Consider the following 13,804-nt stretch of genomic DNA (forward strand, 5'->3'; position numbering starts at 1 on the left):
GTTGAACAAGAAAACTTCTTAGCCGATTTCGAAAAAAGAGGGGGGTTTCCTTGTGCACGCTGGGGTCTCATTCAGATACAAAACAAACGGCAAAGAACTTAGAAATAAATTAACTTGCAAATTGTAAGTGTTTTACTTTCTTTTTGTTGTGAAGGAAATGAATTTACTGATTCCTTTTGTCTCGTTCCATGGCTTGCGAACTTATTTGAACAAGACTTGCTACATTTTTATCTAATATCTACATGAATAGCTGAGATATAACACTTGTTTATACTTAGCTATGTTGAATTTAAAAAGCAAGTTAATATCAAATTAAATAAGTGGTAACGTTGTACCTCTTGTACTTCTATACTAATTTGTATGAGATAGGTGCTACCCAATCATCAAATATGCTTTCAAGAGATAGCACTATTTCGTACTTTTGTGTTTCTTTTTGAAGTGTTAAATAAGTTTTTTTTATCTATAATTCTATACTAATATTCTAAATTTGAAAGTAACTCTGTGTATCTGGCTGTCGCTCTTTCACGCCAAACCAATGAACCGAATTTGATGAAATTTGGTGTTTAGCAAACTTGAATTCTAAGAAAGCACATATGCTACTTTTTTGCCTAAGATATGATAACGAACCATAAAAACGCAAGCGAAGCCGTGGGCGACAACTAGTGAGGATATAATTGCGCGATATTTTTTTTTAATTTTACAAACTGTATCCATTAAGCTGCTTTTGTCATTATTATGTACTTCCATTGATGTGTGAGTGTCGTATACACACACATGTGATAATTATATAAATGTAGGATATTTACGACGAGCGTGAATTTTAAGGCATAAAAATTTGAAATACTTGTAACATGAAGCCGAGCGCTCTATGTAAATGATTCAAGGTAAATAAATTCAGGGTAAGGTCAAGCCGACCTCGGCCGCGCTGAATATCAGATGAGATCTCACCGGCTCTAAGCTTTAAGGTCATCTTCTGATATCGAATTGCTTATAAAAAACTTGTGCATGTAATACCCGACTTTGATTAGGATTAATTAGAATATTAATATAAGCTGGCTGGTTTCTATATTTATTTAACCTTATTGTATTAAAAATGGTTAATATTATATTGAATTAATTATAAAAACTGTGGATTTAATTTTTATATATAAGATTAATTGTTTATTTTTTTTATAAAATGTATAATTAAATTGTAGTATAAGAGTCGTATCTGAGTTTTATCGGTAACATTTATACACTAACTATTTTAATTTATATTTAGTTATGTTATATGTATAATTTTGAATTTGATTAGAACACATGAGCTAGAGATTACGGGTTTAATTCCGTGCAAGCATTGCTCAATTTTCATGATGTTATAAGTTACTTTTGTGTTTGCGTATAATTTGCAACGAGGTTAGTACTGTAGGAAAACAATACTTACGAGATGTTATGGCACCCAGTTCATTCACCGTACCACCTGTTTTTATTGTAAAGCTGCTTGACTGGACCATTAATGTAAGTATTACAATTTAAAATAAGATCACGAACAAGAACACCAAAAACACTAATATGCCAACCCATACATCATATACCTACATATCATTACTTAATGTCGTTAATTCCTGTAATTATATTATACGATAAGGTAAGAGATAGTGTTGGCAGTTACAAGGCGTCGAGCACTTGGACCAGCCCCTCGATGTACTGGGTTACTGCGTAGAAATGGACCACCCTTATACTTATATTCTCGCGTGAACTATTTATGCCTGCCCATAGGAGGACCACAATACGGACTTCAGACCTAGGGTGGGATCAACAATGTATTCCGAGGATTTATCAATATGATCCCGCAGCCAGTTCGATTCGAAGACGCCCATCGCAGTAATTTGGTAGGTAGGATTACACATAATCACGTGTTTCAGGTCTCTGGTGTCTCTGGTGATCTGAAGCATTCTACTACGAAAAAAAAGTGATTTATATTACTTTTTGAGATATGTGTAAAAGATTTCCATCGAAACACAAAATTAAGATTTCTTTTAAATACATACTGGTATACAAATAAGTCGCAATAGGTAGAAGTTATGTTTACTCATTGCAATATTTATTATATGAAGCCAACGCGCAGAACGCTCGCAAGGTTATTTCATCTTTCCTCGTAAAATATGGATGAAGACGCGATATGACATCGAGGCAAAGTTCTTCACACAATAGTCACATTCATTTCTTGCTTATTATGTCTAACACCCGTATTTATAGACAAGTAAAAGTAAGTACTTGAGTAAAAGTAATTACTTAAGTAACAATTTTTATTCTATAGTTAAGTCATTGATCGAAGATAGAACTGTCAAAAGTTAGAATTCTCAGCCAAGTAATAGTCATCGTTTTCTTTACTCAAGCATTACTTTTGAGGTGAAGTACTATTCTCTCTGTACGTTTTGAGGTTATTTTGTTGAATATTTTGAAAAATGGAAAGTTTGGATGGCATCGAAGAAGTTTTTGCTGTTGTAGACAATAATATTTTAGAAGAAATAGAAGTGCCTGAACCTAGAAATCCCAAAGTTTACTTTCGTGATGTGGATCCATTTAATGACTATTCGGAGGATTGTTTTAAGAAGAGGTTTCGTTTCTCCAAAAATGTTGTGATTCATATAATTTTACCAAAAATAACCGGCTTTTTAGAATCAGAGACACAAAGAGGGCTTCCTATAACCCCACTGTGTCAGTTGCTTACTGCGTTACGTTTTTATGCTACTGGAAGCTTCCAAATTGTATGTGGAGACATCATGCATATTTCTCAATCGACAGTGTGTAACATAGTGAAGAGAGTTAGTCGAGCATTAGCAATGCTAATGCCAGATTTTATTAAATTTCCTGCCAATTTGAGGAATATCAAGGCCGCTTTTGAAAACCTGGGTTGTATTGGCAGAGCACCTGGACTGAAAAATATTGTAGGAGCAATTGACTGCACCCACATAAAAATTATCAAGCCTAGAGGCATTATACACACAGAGCAGTACCGGAATAGAAAAGGTTATTTTTCTTTAAATGTGCAAGTAGTTGGTGGCCCTAATTTGATTATATATGATATAGTTGCACGTTGGGCTGGTAGTACACATGATAGCCGAATCTTTAGAAACTCACGACTAAATATAAGATTAAGCAATAATGAAATTGATGGGATGTTACTTGCAGATGGAGGATATCCTTGCACTAGGTAAATAATTATATATTTTTTATTCATTAAAAGTTAAAAGTCTACAATATCGCTAATATAAATTTCAGATATTTACTGACTCCTATTTTAAATCCCAGAACTGCACATGAAGAAAGATACAATAAGGCTCAAATAAAAACAAGAAATTCAGTGGAACGTTTATTTGGAGTATGGAAAAGACGGTTTCCATGCTTACAAATTGGTTTAGCTACTAAACTTTCTACAACAGCCAATATCATAATAGCTTGTGCAGTACTCCACAATATTGCAATAGACGTAAATGACACATTTGAAGTTGAGGACACCATGGACAATGATGCTGACACACCCTATTCCACACCAATGACAAGCACAAGCACAACAGATACTAGCGATGGATTGGTGCTTCGTGCAAATATAATTTCACGATATTATACATTTTAAATGAATTATAAAATAAAACAAATTTTTATTCTAACATTTTGTTTTTTTTTCACACAAAATGTACTAGAAATTATTGTTTTTCTAATTCTTTTAGTTTTATTTGCAGTTCAATTTGAAACAATTTTTCTTTATGTTCTCGCTCTAAAATTTTTATCTTGAGCTCTTCTTCATGCACTTTTTTTTTTAAATTCCAATTCTTCTTCCAATATTTTACATTTTAACAAATCTATTCTATTAGTTTTCAAATTTTCATGACATTTTTTAGCAGGAGTTTTGAAATCTTTTGCTTCATCGGTAACTTGCACTCTTGCTTCCTGTGTTTTACTCCAAGCTTCATTATTGTTGTCACCTAATACAATAATGGTCCCATCAATATCACTGTCAATATCCACAGCAATGTTTGTAAGGATATTTTTATCTATATCCATGACTTTCGTATCGATAGGATCCATATCCATAACAGGTGGCCCACCTCCTGTTAAGTGGCGTATATTTTCTTTTGTCTTCGACTCTCTTGCTTTTGCCTTCATATTATACCACAGCTTGATTAATTGTTTTGTAGATGCCTGCAACAATAAAACATAGCTAGGGACACGCAAAATACCTAAACTATTTATATCAATAATAAGAAAACTAAATTAAAATATTTACCTTTTGGGTAACAATAGAGGATTCATTAAATTCCTCTGCAATTTTTTCCCAAGACTGCTTCTTTTTTAAAGCAGTTGAAGCATTTGTTTGTTTGCAGGTTAGGATTGTATCATATTTTTGAATGATATTTAAAAATAAATCCTTTTCTAAAGTAGAAAACGGTCTTTTTCTATCACTTTCTTGCATTTTAAAATTAACGCAGTATAGATAATAAGATATACTTTATTGGCAAAAAGGTATTCAGAAATAAATTCAATGCACCGACACGATATGGACTTTTTTTTAAGAAAGAAATGAATGCATAACCTTTCTAAGTAAAAAATCACGAGTCGTCATATAACCCGGAGGTAAAAGTAAACATTTAAATTTGGTAAGGTTATATCATGTCAAACGTTTTGACTCTCCTAACATTATTTTTTGTACCGATTAAATTATTATTTAATTTGTACAAATAGATATACTTTAAATAACTCTATTACTAATATGAATATCAAATAAAGTAAAATCCAAAAGGTTATTGCTAGATCGTGTTAAATAATCTAGATTTTATGTTTACCTATTAATGAAACGAAACGCAGGCGCGAAGTGTTGCCACATAGAATTCACAACTAAACGTCAAGTATGACTTAAACATTTGCTCAAGTAAGTAATGGGTGTTGCTCGATTATAGAATATAATTTGGTAATTAAGAATTCTAATCTCAAGTAATGACTTCATTAAGAAATTACTTAGCATCAAGTAGTTACTTGTCTATAAATACGGGTGTAAGAAGAAAATTTCGATCTAAGAACCCCATGATCTGTTTTTTGAGGTTCTAGGTTAGTAAGTTGAATAACATAGTTGAACAGTCTTATCTTAGTCTTAATGAGTAAAAATTAAAAAATTAGGCAATAATTCAACGAAGTCTTCCTACCTATACAACGATTATTTTTATTCCATAACTGAGTCAATGTAAACAATTCAACAAATATTTTTTCTAACTGTAAAAGTAACAGCCTGTAAATTTCCCACTGCTGAGATAAGGCCTCGTCTTAATTAAGGGGAGTGTTTGGAATATATTCCACCACGCTGTTCCAATGCGGGTTGGTGGAATGCACATGTGGCAGAATTTCGATAAAATTAGACACATGCAGGTTTTCTCACGATGTTTTTTTTCACCGCCGAGCACGATATTAATTATTAACACAAATTAAGCACATATATATAGTGGTGCTTGGCTGGGGTTGAACCCGCAATCATCGGTTAACATGCACGCTTTCTAACCAGTGGCCCATCTCAGCTCGTATTATACATTTTTTATGTATATTATCAATAAATAGTAGAATTTACATCCCAAAGAAATACAAGGGAAAGAGTCATAGCCATATGTTTAATTTAATCTTGTAAAATGACTAATTAAAAGCGTTTGTTCGAACACTTGAGTTGTGTGAATAATTTCAAACTTCCAATGGGACAAATTGTTTAATTTGTTATTAGAATTAACCTTTATTAAATGATTTAAATATACTCGATATCCTTTTTAGAATCAGAAGAGAAAAGCTTAAAGGCCATTGTTAGAAGTTAAATTAAATACTTAGTTAGTGTTGCCAGTTCAAAGACTGGGTTAATTCTTAATTTAACTCATTGCAGTTTTACTTATAATTTTACTGTTGAACTAGTTAAAGAGGTATTTTTCATGTACTCACAGTCCCGCTAATACCTTGTAAATTTTCCCACGGCTGATTTAGCCCAGTATGGTATTAGTAAAATAAATAAAACAAAAGAAAAAAATAGATTTTAATTGATACTTTTTGAATAAAGTAAAAAGTAATGTAACAGCCTGTAAATTTCCTCCTCCTTTTGCATTAAGGAGAGGGTTTGGAACATATTCCAACACGCTGTTCCAAAACGGGTTGGTGGAATGCGCATGTGGCTGAATTTTGATGAAATTAGACACATGCAGGTTTCCTCACGATGTTTGCCTTCACCACCGAGCACGAGATAAATTATAAACACAAATTAAGCACATATATATAGTGGTGCATACCTGGGTTTGAACCCGCAATTATCGGTTAAGATGCACGCGTTCTAAATACTGGGCCATCTTAGCTCCTTCAATATATAACAAAAATAAATAAATTCCGCTTTTGTGCGTCGTCTCGTTCTGTGGCTCGAAAGAATGGATGTTGTAAAGTATTCGTAATCCTGCTTACTGAACTTACCATTTTTCCTTCATTGCACTCATGGTGGTTTGACCATGCACTAGTCAATTATAAGGTGTTCTAGTTAGTTCTCAATAAATATACTACATATCGAAATATTTTACGAAAATCAGTTTGATAGACCCTTTATATATGTATATATCTGTCGATAAATTGATTTTAAATTGGCTTTTAAACTGTATATTAGTGTAGGAAAATAATTGGACGCTTAAAACCCAGTTGAAGCCGGCACTTGACACTGTTCAATAAAACTACGGGGCTTGGACATTTCAAATTAGATTTATATAAAATGTTTTTAACAAAATATCAATAGGGAATATAAAAATTAACTGCCATGTTTGTTTGACATATAAGAAAAAATGAACTATAAATTTTTATAAATTAAAAAAAACCGCCTTCAAAATTGAACTAAAAAGAAAAAAATAATCAGTTACATCCATATCCAATTTACGATTTTTTAATCACCTTTTGAAGGCGGTGCCAACAAAGTAAATAAATTCCTTTTCGTGAGCATATGACCAGAGATGTGATTTATTTGAAATACTTCTATTTTAAATGCAAATAGAAAATGCAAAATACCTATTTTGTATTTTGTATTTAAATACCTTTTAGTGAAAAGCATTTTATATTTTATTTGAAATGCCTTTCGAGAGGCATTTTGTATTTTTAAAATTCATTTAAAAATGCTAAATAGTTTGTGATTAAGTTTAGCCAACATTAACAGACGAACAAAGCAAAACGCTTATATTGCCGAATTCGACCGATAGAGGCGCACGCTAACAATGTGCGACATCGTTTTCTTCTTTGGTCAGAGTGTGCGCCTCATGTCAAATAATGTCAGACAAACAAGTGTCAATGTCAATTTCCAACGAAAACGGCGAACATTATCTATGGCTATGAGGTTAATAAAGAAAACTCTACATGCCTTCACTGTTCTGGTAAACGCTTTGCCACGGATAAAGATTGTCTAGAGTACACACGGCAGCAATCAATAAAAATTGTTATGTACCAGGACAACATCTCTCACATGGAGGCAGCCTCTCGCTTCCCAAACGTCCGCTGATCCTACGCTGAGATTGCAAAAGAGATGGTCTCCCCTCCTATGTACACTCCGCCAAGCCCTAGTTCTCCCTCTACCCCTCCATCTAAATCCACCTCTACTCCTAATAGATCATATAGACAGACCGTCATCCGTTCCCCTCCCCCTAGAGTTCCTCTAGGAAAGGGATATGATAAACCAATCCTTATTATTAGACAGTTTTTTGAATTTTTATTAATTTTAATAAGAAAACTGTAATCATATTCATATGTAATGTGTTATAAGACGTTTGTTTTTCGGCTCGGCATTGTATGTCTCTATTGCTCATGTATGTATGATAAATAAATATGTATCTTTAATAATTAAAAATGTCTGTAATTTGGTCAGCGATTGTATTTTGAGTATTGTATTTTGAAAAAGTATTTTGAAAATACCTATTTTGCATTTAGCATTTGAAATACTAAATCTGAAAAGAATTTTGCATTTTGTATTTAAATGCTTTTTCAAAACCATTTTGTACATCTCTGCATATGACCAAGGCACTTTGAATAAAACCGAAATCACTATAGGTGTGCCTATAAAATTTGAGGAGTTCCCTCGATTTCTCCAGGATCCCATCATCAGATCCTGATCTCCTGACAATGGGACCACCTGTAAAACATGCCCTTTCAAACAAAAAAAGAATTGTCAAAATCGGCCCAGCCATTTTCGAGTAATTCGGTAACATACATAAAAAATAAAAAAAAAAAAAAAAAAAAAAGGCCCCGACGAATTGAGAACCTCCTCCTTTTTTTGAAGTCGGTTAAAAAGGAGAAAAATAATCAGTTACATCCATATCCAATTAACGATTTTTTAATCACCTCTCAAAGTCGGTGCCAACATTGCTAATATAGGTACATAATACATAATACATACATACAAAAACTAAATCAATTTATTGTATAGATGTCACCATTAGACAAACCTTACTATCGATAAAAAAAAAGATTTCAATATAGGAATTTATTTACTTTGTTGGCACCGACTTCAAAAGGTGATTAAAAAATCGTAAATTGGATATGGATGTAACTGATTATTTTTCTCCTTTTAGTTCATTTTTGAAGGCGGTTTTTTTTTATTTATAAAAATTTATTTAATGCTTTTCAGTGTTGTTTTGTTGTTTTGTTATTTATAATTGTTTGTCATTCACTTTATTATACTCAGTACATTTCGGCTTTCGCCTCTAAACATAACTCAACGCCGTTTCAATGCGATGTGGACTGCAACTCAAATTAAGCGTTACCTAAGTTACAATAGCCTAATGTTAACTGCTCATCGCCAATTAGACAATACTATTTTTCCCGATGCAATGCCGTTAATCATTGAGGAATTCTCCTAGTAATCCACCATCAGCTAGACTTCATCATAGGCATGTTTACTAACATCAATTGCTTGACGACTATCTTAAAGAAATAGAACTAAACCCGTAAAATAGTTACTTACTAATATGTTCTGATTACCATTTGTGGTCTTCATCATCAGTTCCACTTCATCAAATGTCACTTTTCGTGAGCATATGACCAAGGCACTTTGAATAAAACCGTAATCACTATAGGTGTGCCTATAAAATTTGAAGAGTTCCCTCGATTTCTCTAGGATCCCATCATCAGATCCTGATCTCCTGACAATGGGACCACCTGTAAAACATGCCCTTTCAAACAAAAAAAGAATTGTCAAAATCGGCCCAGCCATCTTCGAGTAATTCGGTAACATACATAAAAAATAAAAAAAAAAAAAAAAAAAAAGGCCCCGACGAATTGAGAACCTCCTCCTTTTTTTGAAGTCGGTTAAAAATAAGGTTTTCGTTATTATTATTTTCGTTATTTTAATAATTACTTAAATATATCTATATCTATATATTATAAATGTTAAAGTAAATTTGTCTGTGTGCCTGTCTGTCTGTCCGTCACTCTTTCACGCCGAACCGCTGAACCGATTTTGATGAAATTTGGTATGAACCAAATTTAAGCCACAAGAAAGGACATACACTACTTTTGGCTAACACATGACGTCAAACACCAAAAATTTATTGCTGTATCTCTAAATTACATATGTAGGAAATAATGACATATCTAACGATTTAGGCTAACCTTCGAGATTATGGGGGTACAAGCCTTCAAAAGCCCTTTAAGCCCAAATCGTATAATCCGTCCTTAGTTACCGCTAACTACATTAACCTGATATACATACATTGACTACGTTAAATTATATCAAAGTTACGGAACTCACACTTTGTAAAAATAGATCCGTTTCTTGGGTACAGTGCCATAGTGAAAGCTAGCGCAATTCAAATTTAAATCAAATATCAGTTTTCTTCAAGCCTTAAAATTTTTATTAACTCTATCCACAGACATTTTTAACTTTGCCGTTTCGAAATTTAAATCATTTGTAAAAAATACATTGGTAAAGAACGCATATTATTGAATACAAGATTGTACAGACGATAAAAAAGCGTGGAATTAATACTTGTTGACTTCCAGGCAGGATATATTACAAGCATATATAATTGTAATTAACTAACATGACTGTTTTTTTTAATGTTGAAAAAGAGTAACTACTTTGTTCCTTGCCGGTTCTTCCCGATACTTTCCGAACCGGTGGTAGCTTCATATAGTTCTTACATGACGATTCAAAAAAGTGTGTAAAAGCCTACTTGAATAAAGTATAGATTTTGATTTTGTTAAGTATTAAAAGAAATATAGAAAGTATTAAGCATTACTATAAGATCTCTGATTAAGGACTTTAAAATGAAAATTCACTGAATTCTAAGATAGAATGTCATTATACAAAATTCGTTTAATGATTATAAATACTCGTCATCAGGAGACACGAGACGGTAACAGGCTTTGCTGATTGCAAATTGTATTCGCGGCGGAATACAAATTGTGAGCAAGCTTACTTTAAATCTGAGAAAATTGAACAAGTATTAGATATATATATATTTTTTTATTTACATAAGAATTAATACTATTAAATGCTTAGATATATACAAATATGAACTAAAACTAGTTACTGTTAATCTTGACCGCGTGGAATGGTGGTAAGAATGCTAGCAGCATTTCCTCGTTGAATCGCAATTCCGATCCTCTGGGAAAAAACGAACCTTCTTGTCACTAGTGGAAGTAATGAGGCGATTTTTTATACTTTTGATAAAGCTTTTTGCACCACTACTCCAAGGGTCAAGCGTTTTGATAGCAAATGGAACAAGTATTAGATCTTACCTTTGAATAAGACAACTTTGTATCCGTGTTATCATAGGTTATAGGAAATCCGGGAATATATAATTTATAGATATGAAGAAAATTAATAAATAAATAATTGTAATGAAGGGCGACCTCCGACCTGCTGGTCCGACGACATTTGCAGGATCGCCGGTAGAAGGTGGATGAGGGAAGCAGAGGATCGGGCAACGTGGCGCGCTCTGGGGGAGGCCTATGTTCAGCAGTGGATAACAGTAGGCTGATGATGGTGAATAAATGAATATGGAGTAAGACATGGAGTATATTGTGAGAAAGGCCTTGAGCCCGGATGTGGATGGATATAGAGGAAACGATGGATGGATTGCGTGAAAGACTATATGGTCAGAACGAATGTTACTTGTGACGATGACGTCTGACAGAGAAGGGCGGAGAAGACATACTGCGCCGACCCCAAATAAAATTGGGATAAGGGGAGGAGGATGATGGAGTAAGACATTAATTAAAATAAGCATACCATTTCGTTCTTATTGTCTTTGATGGTGACAGAAGTAAGGTCGATATTATTGTAATTTGTTAAAAAGTGTTCCTTGTGTTTTCAACCGACTTCAAAAAGGAGGAGGTTATCAATTCGTCTGTATTTTTTTTTTTATGTTTGTTACCTCATAACTTTGTACTGGGTGGACCGATTTTGATAATTTTTTTTTGTTTGAAAGGTAGTGCTTCCCGTGGGGTCCCATTTTTTTTTATTTTTTTCCGATGATGGTATCCATATGAAAACGACATAAGTCTTAAATTTGCATTGTGTATATGCGCGACAAATAGGTGAATAACTGAAAATCACGTTAACCAATTTTGATAATTCTTTTTTTATTATAAAATATATACTTAAGGGTAATTTGGTGAAAGTTTGGTAAGGTTCTGAGTACAGGATCCATGACAAAGTAACGGAACGGAAGGGAACGGAACAATTCTGAGGAGCACGTTAGCGATACTCAGTCGAATCTTTTATTTATAGGTTATTTTGATATTTGAGTCACCTTCCATAATGTGGTTATGTTTATGTAATTATCATAGTCGAATATTATAATCAACTAGCTACCCACCCCGGCTTCGCACGGGTGCAATACTGATACTAAATATACTACATCACATCGCAAACTTCTAAAATTATCAGTGTTTCTTTACTATATTGTTCATGTATTATATACACAAACCTTCCCCTTGAATCACACTATCTTATAAAAAAAACCGCATCAAAATCCGTTGCGTAGATTTAAAGATATAGGGACAGAGAAAGCGACTTTGTTTTATACTATGTAGTGATGGAACTCCTATACGGCTCGCAGCTAGGGTGCGATATGGGGCAGAATTTCTTACTATCTTTAATCAAATTTTGTGTATAATAAATATATATATATATATACAAATATGTGATGTGATGTCATATGTAAAGTAAAGTAAAGTAAAGTAACAGCCTGTACATTTCCCACCGCTGAGATAAGGCCTCCTCTTCCATTAAGGAGAGGGTTTTGGATTATATTCCACCACGCTGTTCCAATGCGGGTTGGTGAAATGCACATGTGGCAGAATTTCGATGAAATTAGACACATGCAACCTGCATGTGTCTAATTTCATCGAAATTCCTCACGATGTTTTCCTTCGCCGCCGAGCATGAGATGAATTATAAACACAAATTAAGCACATATATATAGTGGTGCTTGCCTGGGTTTGAACCCGCAATCATCGGTTAAGATGCACGCGTTCTAACCACTGGGCCATCTCAGCTTCGCTGTCATATGATGTCCGAAATATAGTTGGTCTTTTTCAAAGTTTTTTTGCTGAGTTCGATTACAGCTCTTTCGAGGGATTCTTGTAGTTTACGCCGCGTGACGTATTAAATCCGCATTTTCGAAAGTCTATTTTTGCTTTATTCGCAAGTTTCCTTTGAAATTGTCCTCGAAGTAGTTTCTGACATATCATATAAACGGAACGCTATTATTGTTATATTTGGAGTCGGTGTCAGCCAATAAAACCCTACAGTATATCTATCAAAAAACAATACGAGAATACTTTAACAAATATGTTTTTTACAAATTACCTTTTATACGATAATGTACTGGGTCAATCAAGGGGCTCGTATCGCTTCTGTCTTTTGATTGTTAGGGCAAGGGCACCGTGGCTGACACCGGCTCCAAATATACCAATAACTATAACTACATTATATAATCGTTAATCGACTTTTAAGTAGTCTAATATTTTTCATTTCATTTAACTTAGGAAGACTCTAAAAAACATGTTTAATACGCAATTATTTTTATTACTTTTTCGTGCATATTCATTTGTTTTAAAATAGTGTTTTGTTTGAAGTCGGTTTTTCTTTTTGTTAAAATTTTTATAGTTTAGACAGTAAAGTGTTTTAAGTGTTTAAATTCTTGTCTTTTCTGTAATGTATTTCACGTCTGTACGCTAAATATATATTCGTTAGTGATGAGTTTTTCATACAAAGTTATTTGATATGTGTCATCATCCTTTATGCTTGTGTGTGTCAAACTGGTCGACGTTATGTCTATACTCCAGTCGCGATCGTATTACTATCGATTGAGTTTCACTGTCAGTTTACACATCAATCTATTACCCTATTGAGTTAACTTATATGACGTATTCTATAGAAATCTATATTAATATTATAAGTGCGAAAGTAACTATGTCTGTCAGTCTGTCGTTCTTCCACGACCAAACCGCTGCATTAAATTTAATGACATTATGAAAATTTGGTATGAAGCAAACTTGGCCACCAAGAAAGGCATAGGCTAATTTTTAACTTACATATGAAACCAAAAACCTAAAAAGCGAGTGAATAAAAGTTATTTTTAAATCAATCTCGTAAACAAAAAACAATTTTAAAATTTAATTATGATCGGGAAATGGTGAAAAATCTGTTCTTAGCGGATGTCATGATGAAACAAGTTTGTCAGTGTTGTAGTCTCTCAGATTTCGTGATCAATCAATGAGTAGTATTTCGTTTTAATTTATACAGATTACCAAATTTTGCAGT

General features: G+C 33.3%; 1 protein-coding gene across 1 annotated transcript; it reads left to right on the forward strand.

The window, feature by feature from the left end:
* The first annotated feature begins 2,233 nt into the window (after positions 1–2,233).
* On the forward strand, positions 2,234–3,653 carry LOC124529913 (putative nuclease HARBI1). The gene is made up of 2 exons (XM_047103850.1): positions 2,234–3,196; positions 3,265–3,653. Exons 1-2 carry the CDS (start codon positions 2,448–2,450, stop codon positions 3,617–3,619), a joined length of 1,104 nt encoding a protein of 367 aa, XP_046959806.1. The 5' UTR covers positions 2,234–2,447; the 3' UTR covers positions 3,620–3,653.
* The last annotated feature ends 10,151 nt before the right edge of the window (positions 3,654–13,804 follow it).

This window comes from Vanessa cardui, chromosome 5 (assembly GCF_905220365.1).
Source record: "Vanessa cardui chromosome 5, ilVanCard2.1, whole genome shotgun sequence".
Classification (NCBI taxonomy): Eukaryota; Metazoa; Arthropoda; class Insecta; order Lepidoptera; family Nymphalidae; genus Vanessa; species Vanessa cardui.

Bases quoted from the DNA above. Each gene is read 5' to 3' on its own strand.
- LOC124529913 (XM_047103850.1), top strand. From the start codon at position 2,448: ATGGAAAGTTTGGATGGCATCGAAGAAGTTTTTGCTGTTGTAGACAAT. The intron at 3,197-3,264 runs GTAAATAATTAT...TATAAATTTCAG, and splicing joins GGAGGATATCCTTGCACTAG to ATATTTACTGACTCCTATTT.